The sequence below is a fragment of the Pithys albifrons genome, chromosome 2 (assembly GCF_047495875.1).
Source record: "Pithys albifrons albifrons isolate INPA30051 chromosome 2, PitAlb_v1, whole genome shotgun sequence".
In the NCBI taxonomy this organism is placed as follows: Eukaryota; Metazoa; Chordata; class Aves; order Passeriformes; family Thamnophilidae; genus Pithys; species Pithys albifrons.
In genome coordinates, this window is record NC_092459.1 from 107,216,275 (window position 1) to 107,233,383 (window position 17,109).

General features: G+C 48.8%; 1 protein-coding gene across 1 annotated transcript; it reads right to left on the reverse strand.

Moving 5' to 3' along the window:
- Positions 1 to 475: 475 nt before the first annotated feature.
- TTL (tubulin tyrosine ligase) lies at positions 476 to 16,250 on the reverse strand. Its single transcript, XM_071581942.1, has 7 exons — positions 15,894 to 16,250; positions 11,921 to 11,999; positions 10,001 to 10,233; positions 7,617 to 7,752; positions 7,268 to 7,537; positions 6,266 to 6,409; positions 476 to 4,429 (listed from the first exon to the last, which is right to left on the reverse strand). The coding sequence occupies exons 1-7, from the start codon at positions 16,048 to 16,050 to the stop codon at positions 4,312 to 4,314; spliced, it is 1,137 nt and encodes a 378-aa protein (XP_071438043.1). The 5' UTR covers positions 16,051 to 16,250; the 3' UTR covers positions 476 to 4,311.
- Positions 16,251 to 17,109: the final 859 nt, after the last annotated feature.

Genomic DNA, 17,109 nt, shown 5'->3' on the forward strand with positions numbered 1-17,109 from the left:
GCGCAGGCGGCCGCGCCCCGCCTCGCCGGCGCAGCTTCCCGGCGGCGCCCGCGGCCGCTCCAGCGGCACCGCCTCGCCACAGGCCCGCGCCCGCTCCACCTAGGGCCTTTTTCAGCAGCTGCGTTCCTCCTAACAGGCTCTCCCAGCACCCGGGCGCCAGCCATCTGTGCTCACGTCCTCCCCCCTGCCCAGCCGCCCAGCCACGCGCATCCCAGGGCGGACGCCTTGACACCCCGTCACCCTCATCACCTGCAGCCCCTAACAAGCCCTCTCCCTCTCCAGCTCCCACTGATGCTGGGACAGGCCGGGAGGGGAGGCCAGCTCCCTCACGCCATGCTGCTGTCTCACTTTTGTCACCCCGAGGTGAGGGGTGGGCCACTTCCCATGGTCCTGCACAGCAAGAGGGGAAACAGTACATGCACGCCCAGGACCTGAGCTCTAGGGACCCACTGCCCCAAGGAAACACCGCAGGCTGTGGGGTTTGCATGTTTTAATGATGGTTTAGGAGAGATGTGGCTAGAGTCACGGGAGATCCACGAACTCAGGCACTTGCCAGCCCGACATGCACATGCTGATCGCAGAGGAGCTGGGGATGTGATCCAGAGCCTGGCAGGCAGCCAGCTTGGCAGTGTTGTAAGTACCCCACCATCCTCTCAACACCACGGTTTCCCAAGGGCTGCCACAGCAGACACTGTCAATGGAATACAATTATGAACCTACATATGGCACAGCACTGGTCTCCTGAGGGAGATCAGCATGTGGAGAACAAATGCTGGGAGCAGGGACATGCAAGCAGTCCTGAAGGGCACTGGCCACAGCCACCTAGAAGAAAAGCAGCTTTTGAGCCTTTCTTAGACTTGTCCAACATTCTCCATAGACTGTGGCCAGCCACCAGATTTCAGCAGAAACACAATAGCTGTTCATGGTAATCATGACTAAGTTGTATGCAACAAGCAACATGGGAGTTACCTGAAACCCAGAGTCCAGTGGGACCAGACCCTGCTGGAAAACGCAGCCAGAACACCTGGGCCGGAAATCCTTCATAGATAACATGAAGGGATACAAGTAGGACTAGACACACTCTTCAGTATGGTAGATGTCTTCTAGAAACCCAGCACTATCCTGGTTGAAAGCTCAGGAAAGAAAGACTTTTTCTATTGACCTTTTAGCTGAAATAAGCTAGAAAACATTTATTGTTGTATATTCCTAAAACAGAAACAAACAAAAGTCTCACAGGGGCTTGTGAGTATCACTTGCAATGTGCACCCACGGCTGCAATGCAAGGGCAGCAAACCTCACCCAAATGCTCAGGCCTCAGCCACAGACACGCCTACTCCACCTCATAAGCTAGTATTTTGGGCAAAACCTTAGGCACTGTGCTCTTCATCCTTTATCATTTACCTTCTGTGCTTTACTTTGGGGAGCACTGTGAGAAGATGGAAAATACACACATTTTCCTCCAGAGGCTGTTGCTTATTCCTGAAAAATTCAGTGAACGAAGGATTCAAGTCCTCCTGAAACACTATCTTCCCCAAGCACAGCTGAAATGGCAGGATATGAATAAATGCACTGCCTGTAGTCATGGCTCTACTGCCAAGCTGAAGCCTTACTTTCAGGTGATCAGAAAAACGGCCAGCTGTTGATGTGCCACAACCAATCTGGGATAAAAAAGGGTGAAGGAAAGGCCTTGGAATTAGGCAGAAAGTCCCTAGTCACTGCTCCTGCTGGTGGCACCAGTTGTTCCAGTGAGGGCCACTGCTTTTGCCTGTATCCAGACAGTTTTCTTGCTCTTATCCTACTACATAGCCAGGAATCTCATGTTACTATGCATTATTATAAGTTAACCTCCCTTTCCCTTTGGAGGGGAAAAGAAGGATGGGTCTGGCACCCCAGAAAATAAGCATTTCTGGTTTATCATGATGGGGAAGATTTTCTGTTCTCACTTCATGCTCTGCTCATCTGGCCTGGAGCTTGTAGAGTCCAGCTGTCACCTCAGCCACATCCTGGATGAAAGCAATTGGTGTGAGATCTTCCCTTTGCTGGACAAGGTGTAACTCTTAAGCTCACATAAGGTCAGATGAAAATGCCAATGGAGACAGGGTGAACTTTGCAAGTGGACTAACAACCCTTAACAGCCTACATTTTACCATGGCATGTTACCACTATATTTTACTTGCACTTCAGTGAAATTTTGACACCTACGTGCTATCATAAAATTAAAAACCCCAATCAGTCCTTCCCCCACACCCCTCTCCCCATTTTATCACCCAGCACTTCCCATCTCATGAACCAACATGTTCATGGTCCATCTTCTGAACACCCATAAAGCCCAAATAGAGAGACCAGACCAGGCATTCAGCATCTCACTAGAAGTGAAGCCACCCGCCAGAACCTGCAGAGCAGGGGAACCAAGCTGTAGCTCGTTTTTCACACAGGTCCTGCTCCCTGGCACTTCTCTGTGTGCACCAGTGCACTCTGCATCCACCACACATGCTGCAGAGGCAGATCCATGCTGGCTTCAGGGCACTGACAGCTTCAGAGGTGCTTGTGCAGCTCTTTGGGATGTGCCCTCTCTGCAATGCTTCCATAGGGTTTTCCTAAGCACTCTGTTCCCTCTTGGATTTGTGGCCCTGTGTCAAACACGGCCACTTGTGGATTCAGAGCGTGTTGCAATGAATGTCCATCCTGTGACAGCATGATCAAAATGCATCACTCCAAGGAGGCCTGGATGCTTCAGTCCTGCCTACAGAGAGATGCCAGAATTGCCTGCTGGCATGAAGAACTCTGAAATCTCCATCATGAGCAGAGATGAGTACACCAAAACACTAGATCTTCTGAGGCAGGCAGAAATCCCATTGCTCAGTTCACTTCCGATTATACACAGGCAGCCTGTAACCTTCACAATCTCTTCTTGTTTGTTTTGGGCAACAGGAACCAGTTTATTTCAGTGCCAACCAGCTCTCCCTGCCAGAGGCAGCAGAATACAGCTCCCAATACCCCTACCAAAGCCTGCTGCTACTATGAGTGCCACCGTGCTCTGCAAAGAGCTCTGGCTCACAAGTGACATACTAGGCTCACACTGAAAATTCAGATACACTTCACAGGGTGGGTGGGTAATATGCCAGGGATTCAGGTTATACTCAAAGCAGATGTTAGCTCTACAATTCAGAGATCTCTAGGAATTTAGCCTCCCCTTCCCTCCAAAACACCTGCTTTCCCAACTGTGTGGCAAATAGGAACCTTTCTCCTGGTCTACAAAACCTTACCCACTTTCCCCTTAGCTGAGGTCAAGTTGTGGTCTGTGTTCAGGGCAGAAGATTGCACTATTTGTCAAATGGAGAAGAAAAAAATTGGCTGGATCAAACAGAATAAAAACCATTTGGGTTGAAAGGTTTCAGGTTCAAGCCTCAAATAAATCATGAAGGTGAAATTTGAGAGAAGAACCTAAATTCACTGCAGTATCTCAGAAGAAACTGAGATCAGGCTGCTGCTATTTGAAACACTCAGGACAAAAGTGATGCTAGAAATCCTACAGCCTACAACTGAGCTCCGAGGAAGGCTCTCTACCTCTTTTAAACAATCCAACTGCATCTGATTGGGATAAGAAGACACTGATTCAAATCTCAGTAGGAAAGGGATAGCTGTAAATAAACAAAATCACCTTCCTTCCTTGGGTTAATTCACCACCTGCAGTTCAGCACCCTTTTGCCAGCCAATGCCTAGGCGTTCAGCCAACCAGCTTGAAAAATGACCTAAGGAAACTGAATTCTTGGTATTCCTGGTTTTATGCACCCTGCAATGCAAGACAGCTTGCTCCTTTCTATGTAACAGAGCAGGAACAAAGGAAAGAAGTCACCTACTTGGAGCTGAGCTAAGGCACTAAAGATGCAATAGGTGAGGAAAGAAGAAATACAGCAGGAGGAAATCATCGTTCTCTTCACTCAATTCCCTTAAAAAACAATATTATCTCTATAGAAAAGGAGGAGCTAATACAGCATTACAGTATCCCTGCTGGGGTTTCATTTTAAGGTTATTTTGTTGTTGTCCCAGAGAGATTTGTTTCAGGTATCAAAGTTACAGAAGCTGTTTCTAAAGTGGATTTTGGTGAATGCAGGTAGAGTTATCTGAGCAGCTCTGGTTAATTGCAGCTTTGAGTGGATGCCTGTTTTGTTGTTTTTCCCTATGGTTTCCAAGAAAATAAGAAGCCTGTCTCCATCACTTTTTGGCATGTTACTGGGAGAAGCCACCAAACTGTGCTGACCCCAGGGACGCAGTCTCTCCCTGTTCACAGCTGTGGCAGTCCTGATATCATCACAGCTTAATGAAGATCGATGAGGACTGGCTCATCTTCTGCCCAGTGTCATTGAGGGGGAAAACGCTAGAGATGGCTACATCCACAATTCCTTGGCAGAGCTCTGCGTACAGCTTCCTAAGAGATGAGAGAGACAGAATCAGATACCCAGGCAGGACAAACCAGCAGACCCTCAACGACTTTTTACATAGACATACATTTTCCTAGCAGGATCTACAAAATCTTACTCCCACTACAAGATGCTGCAGGGTGGCAAACAGGAGGGCAGGATCTCTTCCATCTCCTCCCTGCTTACACCAGCAACCATCTTCTTTTTCACCAGTGATTCCACTTCCAATATTGTTTCCTGCCAGACAGGACCACAAAACCCATTATCTATCTTTACTGCCAGGATAGATTCCTGAGCAGAGTTTCCACGCCCTCAGGCCCCAGACTTGAGTCACCACAAGATGCTCAGAGGCAGACATCTCAGTACCCCCTTCCAACACAGGGAGTCATGATTTACTGCACCAGACCTTGTTCGCATGGGGATGTACCCCAAAGACACTGCTGTGATGCATTCATGGTTTGATGAAATGGTGTGCCAGGGTGAAGTTGTGCACATCAGCGTGTAACCAGGCACAGAGGCTTCACAAGACCCCCAGAAATGTCGGATGTGTTTCACCATGGCACAGCTCATGCAGAGCAGGATTAAGGAGAAGAGAAACAAGGTGTTTTGAGATGAGTTAACAATAGATTCACTTTCTGATGGAGGAAATACATGTGTGACCTCCCTGAACATGCTGGCATGTGGGACATATTTAGTACCAAAGCTGTCATTCCTAAGATTAACAATGTCTTCTACTCCATGCCTTTGGGGCTATGTGACAGTAAGATGGTTTTTTTTGCTCCTGGGAATGTTACTGCTTTCAGCAGCCGATTTTTTTCTCTTTAAATGGGAACTATGCTATAAACTAGAATAACCTGGAAGAGAAGCCTAATTTGGCTATTAGCCAAAACCTCATCTGCTTCCAGTATCTCCCAGGTGCCTATAAAAGCAAAAAACAAACAGGGCACTGCTGCAATCGAAATCCAGCCAGCAATGGCCAAATTCCACACATACAGCAACACAAGGAGGTGCAAAGCAGCATTGCACCATGGTGTACATGGTGAACAGGGCATCCTGGATAAGGAAAGTTCCCCAAGCCCTAGCCCTGAAAAGGCTGCTGAACAGGCTGCCTGGTAGTTTTTACTTGTATTTTTTGTCTACCGTTAGTGATGATTCAATATAATTTAATTTCATTTACATCTAATCTGATCAAATTTTAGTGTATGGATGTACAGCCTGTTCTGTTTTTCTGGGGTTTCATATGATACAGATGCTCCTTTAGCAAAGATTTCTAGACTCCTGCACTAGTTTAAATCACAGAATACAGCACCTCCCACTGTGCCTATGCAAAGTTGTTCATGGCCAGGGCTGTTTGGCTGTCTCAGCCTTCCTGTGGCTAGGAGAAGCTTTGATCCAATGTCTGCACTATCCACTGTGTTTTCTGGGGTCCTGCTGCCTGCAAATTTAGTCACTTATTTCCAGCTGCTGCCCTTAATGCTTAATGTGTTCAGTGGCTACACAAGAGAGACTGAAAAACTATCTGACCCCCAAAGCATTAAATTTGCAGCATAACTTCAACCCAATAGTAATAAAAATGACCCAAGTTATATTCAAACACATTTGTTCAAAAAACAAGGTTAGTGCCCCATCTAACATGGGAAAGAAGCTGGGAGATATCAAAGACAGGAGCAATGAACTCAAACTGACTGGCACTTAGAGCAGCGTCCAGTGTGGGTTAGCCCGAAAAACTCCCTTGTCATTCACTTTCTTCCACCTTTTTCACTTGGAGTTGGGACATAGCCATGTTTTGCATAAGGCATGTGAATGGTGGCATCACAAGAGTGTTACAGGAACTGATTACTCACTGGGCACACGCCGGGGCCCCATTGACTTCTATAAGCCAGACCTTCAGCTCCTCATCCACCATGAAGTCGAAGCCAAAGAGCTGGAAGCTCTGGTAGTGAAGATGCTTTGTGCTGATTGCAGGCTCTATACACATAAGGCAGCTTCTGTGAAGGGAAAAACAGAAACTCAAGCCCTGTGGACACCCATTGCACTGCAGCTTCTGAGGACATTGTGCATAGCAGTTAGGTGAAAGGGACTGCCCTGAAAGCAAGCTATAACCAATATATGCCATGGTAACCAGGTCCCTGCAAATGAAGTCCTGCAACTATGAAAATACATGTGGGGACACCAACACGTTAACCCCTGAAGAGCTGGAGAGCAGCATCCTCCCTCACTTCTGTATCAGGCAAGCTGAAAAACAGAATGTGCAATTAGAGCTTGGAGCCACAAAGGACTGCAGCAGGTTCCCAAGGAACTGCCACTGGATCCTAATTTGCCCTCAAGTCCCTCAAAGATTCTGTCATGTCTTTTTGGTGCAATTCACAGCAATGGGGTACTTGCATAGTAAATTCCTTCATGAAGGAATGCTTTGTCAAGACCTTGATTCTCTGCAGCACTGTGCCCAGGAGGGAGCTGGCTCTGCTTGAACTGAGTAAGATGATCTAGACCAATGCCATGGGCTGCTGCTTGCTGATGGTGGGGGAAGCAGCGAGACCCCACAGATTTAACTCAAGCTTCACTTCCCCTCTTGCACCTTATACCTTTATTAATCTCAGTCTCTCCTAGCCCTCTTCCCTTATCATTCCATCCTGCTCCAACCGCATTGACTCATACTACTGAAGAAACAGCACCTATGGAGGTGTCTTTTCATTGAGCAATGACACTGGGGTATTTATGGCCTTATCTTAAATCTAAGCAATTGAAACCCTTCCCTTTCTGGTTTGTCTGCTTCCCCAGTTGTCTGTACATATTCCCTGCCACTGAAGGGGCTATGTTTTCCTATGCAGCAGGCAGCTGGATACCTTATTATGTGTTTGATTTGCAGTAAGATGCCATTCTCAAGCGTTGTGTTCAGAGCATCCATCAGATACTGGTTGAACTCCTCGAAGAACATTTCATTTCCTTCCTCATACCGCCCATAGTTTTTGGAATATTCCTTCTGAATGCAGTGATTGGTCAAGTGGCAGGTTTTGTCCTGGAAATTAGCACTGTTATATGGTTCGGAAGAGGTCCGCAGGACACCCTCTCTGTAGAGGTAGATATTGTATTGATGATCCACAAGAACCCAGCTCCTGGGAGACAAAAGAACAGTGGCTGAAAAAGAAATAGCACAAAAAAGGAAAGCAGCGTTACAAAAGCAGAAAAAGTTACCTGATGTCAAACTTGCGATGCCCTGGCTCTAAAAGTAGAGGATTCTCCAGGTATTTCTGAATCACATGCACTTGTCCTTGCTCATCAATGAAGTCCAGGAGCTCTGTAGCCTCTGAGGAAATCAGGATCCCTTCCCCTGAAACAGAAAGATGAAGTTAAAATTAGGTACAAGATTCTTCTACCTTTATTGGAGCTTTTTCAGGGCCGAAGCAGACCATGGTTCATTTGCCCAAAAAGCCATGCAACATGCAAGAATCTATGGATGGCGTGGTGGCATGACAGATAAGCTAGCTCAGCTAAAGTTATCTAAATACTTCTCTGGCACTATGCCCATTTTTGGACTATAAATGATGACTTAGTCTTAATTTTGTGCTGAGTGTTTTGGAGGAAATACTGTGCAAAAACCCCCACTCTTCAAGAGGGCATCAAATGGATAATACAGGTTTGGAGCATAGGCAGAGCTTGATAGGATCATCCCTTGGAAAAATGCTCCTAGCTGTGATTTCTGAAGGTTGCTGTCAACACAGCCCTGAAGGTACTCTGACTGCTCAATGCTCTGCATGCCTGAGTCACAACTTCTCAGCCCTACTGATCTCCCATTCACCCCAACATCCTCCACTGAAAGGACATCCTGTCACCAAAGTATCTTTCTCAGCCATACTTTATGCTGGGGAGCAAGAGTTTTTTAGTCCCCTGATCACAGCAGAGCCAGGCAGAAACTTGCATTGGCACAACTTCAGGATGTGCAGTGGAGGAAGGAGGGTAAGCCAGTAAAGACTCTGCAGTGGGAAGGTCATCAGGCACCCATTCTGCACGGGACAGATGAAATCAAGAGAAAGGTTAGCTTAACTTTGCACCTAGTCAGCAATCCAGTGAGGCAGCAAAGCACCTTACATGGGGCAGCTGTCCTTTCTCTCAAAGAAAAGGCCAAAATCTCCAGCCACAGTTGAAAACTCTCAACTTTTAAGTCAGGGCATCCTAAACTTTTAATTTTCCTGTTACTGATGAATGACTAAGCTTCCGCTAGACCTGTACCAAGTCAGGGGCTGTGCCTAAGCTGTATCTACCTTGGTAATTAATGTCAACAAGCTTTGTTTTTCATCAGAAGTGATCCCCCGACACTTAAAACTTCCCTCTGGAAGATTAACATGAGGGTCTGCTTTCTACTTTAATTCTCAGCAGCACACTGATGAATATGAAAAGCTACTCTGCTTTAGTGCAGAAAAGATGGGATCACACTTGTACATCAAGTATGTGGAGAATTTAAACCTCCATCCTGCAGCAAATCACAGCAATAGTCTTTTCAATTACTCAGACTGATTTTTTTGCCAGATAGTTTACCACACAGAAACATTTTTCCCTCATTGGCATAATGAAAGGATTCATCTCTTCTTCATTCCTGATGAAAATAAACATACTCTTCTGATAGTTCTTGGTAACACAGCCAAGAGAGCACAGCAGTGAAGGAAGCCACCTCTGACTTTCACATTCTCTTTTTGCAAGAGTGTATCAAAAGTGACTCTGCAACAGTGAGTAATACACATGGGCTTGCTCCCTTTGAAAAGGCCAGACTGGGCTTTGCTGCACACGTGGCAAGGTAAGCTTTTAAGTAAAGCCATTTTAATAATGTGCCCATGATAATGCCGTAACAAACAGCACATAGTTATCAAAGCATTCCATCTATGGCTGTGTCCAGCTACCTCATAGCTTGCTATTTCTGTAGAGCGAGAGATGTAATGACCCTGGAACAAGGAAGGACACATTATCACTTGGGTATTTACTGCCCTATTCAAATTAAAGGGACATACAGACACTGAATTGCTTGTCTTTGCTCTGGTACCTTCCCCTGAGGCTTGGGTACAATTTCACTGTACTGAGGTTGTGACTTCTCAGTCTCTGACTGTGACCATGGGTAGGCCACTGGCACCAGGCATCTGAATTTAGTTGAAAGACAAGCCAAATTTCCACCCAGGTGAAGCCAGGCTTAGCTGCAGCATGAGGAGTTGTGCTCCTTGCCCTTGAAGGCTGCTGTTCTCCTCCCTCTTACCTCCTGCTTGCTACACTCCCCTTGCCTGCTGGTCCCTACTGCCTTCTCCCTGTAGCACTCTCCCATATTTTGAAGTGCATGTGTAGAAATATGGAGGCCCTTTCACTGCTGTGTATGTTCCAGGTAGCATGTGCACATTACAATGCTTGTCAGGAGCCCCATGCCACCAAGCAGACAAAGGAGAGCCCTATGCTGGCTTGACTGGCATGGTGTTGGTAGGTGAAGCCCATCACAGGCAGACTGGGTATCAGCTTGGCTCAGCCAAACCCTGTGACTCTATGGATCATGAAAAGAGTAAGGAATAACAAGGAACAGTTCATGGTGCTGGAAAACGAACCTTTGGCACCAGCTGAGGACTTGGCAATCCATACATTGCCTTCTTTGCCTTCCCGCCGCCTGTTGTAAGCTGCCAAGAAGACTTCCCGTTCATCTGTCCTTGTGTTGTTTATGAGATGGTGAATTCCATTCTGTGCTGGGGCCACAGGAGTCTTCAAGTTTGTTGGGTAAATCACATATGACTCAGGGAACCACGTGCAGGACTCTGATAGCTCAGGGCTTGTCTTGATTAGCCTAGGTGAAGAGAGACAGGTTGTTAATCTCCAGTGTTCCCACGTGCATGGGATCATCTAATAAGGAAAAATCATAATTGACTGGGTTCCCTTGCTAGATTATGAATAGCATTTTACAGATAATCTGTGCTAAATTATGTTTTTCTTAGACTCTCAAAATTACAGGTTTCCTAAAGGTACCATAGCAACCCCAACCCACAGCCAGCACTACTCTCTGAACCAGAACCTGCAGGCTTTCATTAAATATTTTACTCATATCATGAAACTAACAGCTGAGAAGTTTCCATGTAACTAGAGCTTGTGGTGCATTCCCTGTATCATCTCTGCACAACAGAATTGAGGAGATATATTTCCTAACACAGATCAGCGCAGGAAGGATACTGTGGTCACAACCGGCAAAAGGGAAGCCAGAGCAGTAATGCTCTCTGCACTGGTGCTCAGCCCTTAATCCCATTCCCACTGATCTGAAGACCACTGGGAACCCACTGAGAGCAAGGACACAACTACATGTTTCACATTCCAAGGTATCTGGGGTCCCCCTTGGCACTATGCAGTCTCCAATCTCTCTGGCATATCGCTTCTACCAGTAAAGTCTGGAGATGCCAGCAAACTCCTGTTAGCAGAGCCAAGGCCTGTTTCCTTTCACAGTCAAAGGAGTTGCCTGCCTCTCTGAATGCTCATGCTTTGGCCTTAAGCAAAAGCAGAGCTCATGACACGCTGACTCTCTTTGTGCATTTGTGCTTTTCAGTTGAAAAGGCATCAGTCAGTGACACCCTGGGAGCCTGAGGAATGTCATTTGTCTTTAGGTTCGTAAGTAGCTTGATGCATCATTGATCCTACAGTTAGAAAGCTCAGCCAGGCTTCAGGAGATAAAAATAGGTGTGCAAGTGCTTTCAGCACTGCCTGCAGATAACCGGCCAAAGGGAAATCCAGCCAAAATGCACCGTGGGTGCTTGTTTAAAAAATACTTTGTCAGTTTCTGACAAACACCATCACCACTACCAAGGAAGCAACTGGGAACAGGTTGCTTGCAGGGGAAGGAGAGGCCTTGGATCAGCACATACAGTATGCAGAACTGCATCAGTGAGAGGCAGCACAAACTCTACCGTGGAATCAAATGGTAAAGGAGACCAAGAGCTCTGATATGAAGATGCCCTGATTGCTACAGAGTTTGCACAGGGATGAGGGTTATCTACAATGAAAGCTCATCCACATTTCTCCAGGAGATCCTGGCATGGCAGGTCAGGCAGAAATAACTCTCAGAGCAATTCCTGGTGATGTCTCCAAGCACTTGTCTGACCAACGAATCTGATCAGCTAAAAGCATATTACTGCCTCATCTCTGTATGCAAGAGAGAATAAAAGCAGTAGGTTTTAATTAAATGTCTACAATGAAAAAGAGCAGATACGTTTGTGTTTCTTTTTCTTTGGCGCTAATATGATTCAATACACTCTATGGTTTCAAGCAGATACAACTCAGCGGAAATGGCATTTTCCCTGAAGTTACAAAGATGTCCTTGTGCACACAGATAGCTCTAGAGACCAGCACAGGAGTCTGAAGACAGCACATGCTAGGAAACTACCAGGACAGCCACTCTTTGAAATACCCTCCAAACAGGTTCAAGACTCAACAAGGGTTAGAAGAAAAACTTCTGCCAAGCCCATGTAACATTTCAGTGAATTTCTTACTTCACCAGAGATGCTTTGCGGCACAGCTTGTCTGCTCCCCTGTAGTAATTCACCAGCTGAACAAGTCCGGGTTCATGCCCTAAGAAAGGGAAACAAAGAGGTCAGACAAACTTCTCAATTAATAAAGGGAAAACAGCTCCTTTGGTGCAAAGGACCTGTGCAGTGGGGAAAAAAAAAGGAGGCTGTTTCCTTGCTCTGCATTATAGAAACAGATTGTAAGTTGGTACTGGCTCCTGTGGTTCTCTTCTTTTAGTTGAAAAAAACCCATGCAGTTACCCATTTGATTTTAATCTGACATGTCTATTTTGCAAAGAAAAATAAGTATTTCCTAATTCACATTGAGAACTGGCAGCACCACCCAAAAATGTTCTCTATTTGTTGGTAGCAGTTTTTAAAAAACAAGATTTCAGTTACTGTGAAACAAAGATGGAGGATGCAGGAATGCACACCATGATACAAAGATCACATATTAGCAAAGGGCCTCTTTTGTCACATACAGCAGGATTCCCTCTTGGACCTGGTATCACAAAACACAGGGAAACATTTAAAGACTTGGAGTATTCCTTCCCTCTAGCAGTTTGCAGCAAGACCTGTTGGACAGCTGGCGTGGCAAGGAACCTCTGGGAGTCTCTGCTCAAACTTCTTGTTCAGTCAATGTCTGAGTATCTCTAAGGATGAAGATCCTACTGCTTCTGTAAGTCCTTGTCCCAGTGTTTTGTTGCCATCCTGTGTCCCCTTGCCTATCCTGATGGCCCCTGTTAGAGTCACTGTAGGGTGTCTATGTCTTTCTTGTACTGGAAAGTCCCCAAACGGTCCCAGTATCCAGCTGTTGCCTCATCAGTGCCACACAGAGTGCCAAACAGGTAGGTACCTCCTTTACCAATACTGCAGTCCACACCACAGCCTGCCTTCTTTCACCTGTTCACATTACACAAACACTTTGTGCTCAGATGGAAGCTCTCTGGGGAGGACATGATGGCAGCAGGTGTCTGAAGGGTAACACTACACAGCCTCTCCCACACAAACAGTGCAGAAGAACACGAATGTGCAAGAGGTGAGTGATGCCTAGGGCAGTACCTGGGGCACTCGTGACAGCAAGTGATGAGAGTGTCAACAGGGAAAACACAATGGAAAACTGCTGTGGTTTGAAATGACCTTGGAGAAGGGGGATCCCCCAAGCATAAGAGTTACTTCCATCTTCACCCTCTTTCAAAAAAAAAATACTTGTGAGTGGATTTTAACAATGAAAAAGGATTCAGAGTTTTAGTTATCCTCCTTGGTGTTTGCCTGGGAAAAAAGGCCTGGGTAAACAAGACCAGGCAGGTGCAAGATCATGGGGAGTGAGTATGTATCTTCAACGCCAAAGTCATGTCTCTGAGCTGGGTCATTTTTTTATTCACAAATCTTTAAATATAAGATAGTTGAAAACCATCCCACAGAAAAGATCTGTAACTTCGGGCACTTCAGTGTGCAGGCAGCATGGACAGGTACTAATTTACTGAAAGAAAACAGTAAAAATAACCTCAAATTTTCTTTTGTTTCCAGTTTATCTTGGGGAAACACATCCTCATTGATTTCCTGAGCATCAACCATGGAACAGTGGACTGCAATGTAGAGTCTCATGACCAGCAAAGACGGACCACAAGGCAGAAAGGGAAATGGGAAGGCATGTTGTGAGGTCTGCACCATACATTTAGCAGGAATAAAAAGCCACCAAGGCACTGACCAAAGTGGCGATCCTCCTGTGGCCAGCAGGGCATAGTCCAGCATCCTCTGCTACATGAGGCCTCTACAGCCTCTTCCTCTTTTCCCTCCCCTTAGCATAAACTGCTTTTTTTGCTAGGTGCAGACACTCACAGATGAAAGGCACAATCCCTCAAGAATCAGGTTATCAGTGAGAGCTATGGAGGTCTCTGCAGTTGGACAGCAGCAGTGGTGAATCAAGTGTCCCCACTTCTACTCCTCTCCCAGTGATCCAGCTTAACCCTTGAGTAATGCAAATCCCTACAGTACCCAGAATTATTCTGCTTCCAGTGAGTACAGCTCTAAGGAAAACCAGCTTTGATGCAACAGTTGCTCAGCAGGACAGCTTCAGGAAGATGAACCAGAAAAGATACAGCTTTTGGAAGATATACCAAAATAAACATGTTATTTTTGGTCCACATCTATTGATATCAGGCAACCAGTTCCTGCTATAGGACGATGGTTTAAAGGCAGTGCCAAAGTATAGTGTCACTCCACAGGTTATATATGTGTCTTGGCTCTGGGAAATAGTTTGTGTTTTTGGGCATCCTACAGCAACACAAGCTGAAGGGCTCACTGAAGCCCTTCCATCACCCCAGGACACTTTTGGAGGATGGAAACGGTTAGTAAGAGATGGCCACAAGCCCACCATGGCTGGATGTGCTGTGCATGCCCGCTCACATTAAAGAACTGTACTTGCTCTGCAATGAGGACTGATGCTTGCAGGCCCTCCATGCTGGGCACATTAAAGCACAAGTCTGCTTGCTGTGTGAGCATCCTCACAGCTTAAGCCTCTCTCAGTGTTTCCCTGCCGGCTGCACACACCCTGATGCTGAAAGGTGACTAGGTGGCTTCGCCATGTGATGGGGACTTTCCACTCACAAATGCATACATAGACAAGGGAAGAGGTGCTGGAGCTGGTGACTTGCAAATCTGGAAGAGCAGTCAGAACTGGGTCTCTACTACAAGAAAAATGACTGTAACCTGGCCTGCCCCAGAGCTGCTGGAGTGAGTGGATTCCTCCTGCTTTGACATTTCTACCACCAGAAGCAGTGCTACAAAATAACCCTGTGAAGAAAAACACAGGGCCAAAATGACAGTGCATTCCTGCTCCCTGCCACAACCTGCAACGCTGCCAGTGCCTGGCTTGGCTCTCCCTGCTTGTGAGTAGTGCATGCCACTCTCCCTCTCTGCTCCTGGGCTCTGCACCATCCAGTGGGGCAGAGGGCCAGCGTGGCTATGCTGACAGCCCTGCCTGCCACGGGACAAGCCTGCACAGGGCAGCTCCCAGGGCCCAGTGTGCTGGCAGTGTGACAGCAGGGGTCAAGCAGCAGGGGAAAAGGTGGTGGGCCGGGGTGGGCGTGGGGTCTATACACACACAGAGCTTCCAGAATTGCCCATATCCTGGTCCAGGCAGGGACTAGCGCTGTCACGCCCACTAAGCCCTGTAGAGGCACATTCCCACCAACCTTAGCTATGGGGCGTGGCTTTGAGTGTGCCTGGCTTAGACCTGTCCTCTCACCCGTCCCAAACAGCAGAAACACTCCCATAACATGTAAGCTCAGCAAGGTCCCTGCTCAGCACCAGGCAGGGGGATGCCACTGGCACCACCGTGCCCCCCCCGAACCCGCTGCAGGCCTGAAGTTCCCCACAACGGTGCAAACAGCGCCAAGGGCGTTGCTGCAGGACAAGGAGGGCAGTCCGGGAATCGGGGACTCCACCCAGGGGGGATCCTCCATCCTACGGTCTGCCACATACCAGGAGGGGGGCCCCGGGTGATCCCTGAACCCGCCCCCCCCCAAACCCGCTTCACCACAGCACAGCCTGCAAGCTGGGAGCGGGATGTTTTGGGGGACACCGGCGAAAACACCCTCCGGGAGCCTGGGAGTCCTTGAAGTCCTGGCTAGCGTCAGCAGGGACTACAGAAAGCCCTGCCGATGTACGGGAAGCCGCTGAATAGACCCCTCAGTGCCGGGCCTTTGTTTGGGCGATGGAGGCCAGGGCGGCCGCCGAACCCCGGTGAGAACCAGACGTGCGCACGGTCACAATGACAAGACGGTGACAGGGGCCGAGGGCAGCGCCTCCCAAACCGCGGGAACTCTGCCAGGCTGCGCCCTGCCTACGCCTGCAGCGGAGGCTGCGGCGAGGACTCCGCCCTGCGGCGGCGGTTCACCAGGGAGTGGAGGGGACAGCGACAGCCACAGGCTGCAGGCGCCCTGGGGACCCTTACCCAGCCTGCCGAAGGGGAGCCGGTTCCTCTCGCCCAGCATCAGGTTGAAACGGGGGTTGTCCCGGCGGAGGCGCCGCCACTGCCCGCTGGCCAGCAGCAGCCGGCTCACCTCGGCGTACACACTGCTGCCCTCGTCCCGCACCACGAAGGTGTACATGGCGACGGGGGTGGCGCGGGAAAGAGGGGGCACCCCGCCCTACCCTCGGCGACTCACGGGGCCCCGCCGCAGCCCAGGCAGAGCCCAGGCAGGGCCCTGCGCGGCCACCGCCGCCCGGGCCGCCTCCGCATGGCCGGGACCGCCGGCCCCGCGCACCGCCCGAGGAGCCCGCCCGGGCGGGGACTGACCCGGAACCAGAACCGCCCTCCTAATCCCAATCCTGCTCCGGCTCCTCCCCGCCCCGTGATGCCGCGATCCGGCGGGGGCGGGGCCGTGCGCCTCGGGCATCTGCCCCGGTTGGGCCGTGCATCTTCACAGGGTCAGTGCGAGCAGTGGTGCCCTCACCCGCTCAGCTCGCTGCCCTTCTAGTGTGCAGGGCCCGCCGAGGATGCTCACCCCCCTTGTGGGTCCCCGCGGCTGGGCTCGGACACCCTGCCATGGGTATGGGTGCTGCGCACAGCCGTCCAGCCCGGCGCCGGGTGCTGCTGCAGGCCATCGACACTGGCAGATGTTGGTTGCCCTGTGGCCACACAGCCTTGCAGAGCTGGTGCGACTCCAGCCTTGGTCCCACCAGCTGGAGACACTGCCAGGTCTGGGCGGGCCCTGAACGCACACACGGCTCCCCTGAGGCCCGGGGAGCAGTCGGCGTGCAGAGGGCAGGCAGCCATCCAGCGGGATCCAGACAGGCGGGAGAAAACAGGACGCCTGTGCTGGTTTAAAGGTAAACTCGCAGGAGAAATGGAACCAAGTAAAAAAGAGATTACAAGTCACAGTTACAATTTAATTAAAAGATTACAGTAAAATTATACAGGAAAAATTGGTTTTAACCCACAAACCCCAGAGGTATAACCCAGCACCTTGAGGCACGAGCAGAATGGTGTTTGTCAGCCCCTGTGCTGAGTGCCACGTGGTCCCCCAACGTCCAAAGTAAAAGAAAAGGAAAACTTCTTGGTGAGGATGATGGCCACATTCTGTCAAGATTGTGGTCCTCCTCTGGATCCAACGAGTGGTACCAGAAGTCCCGAAATCCCAAGATTATATATGGTTAGGTTCAAGTGG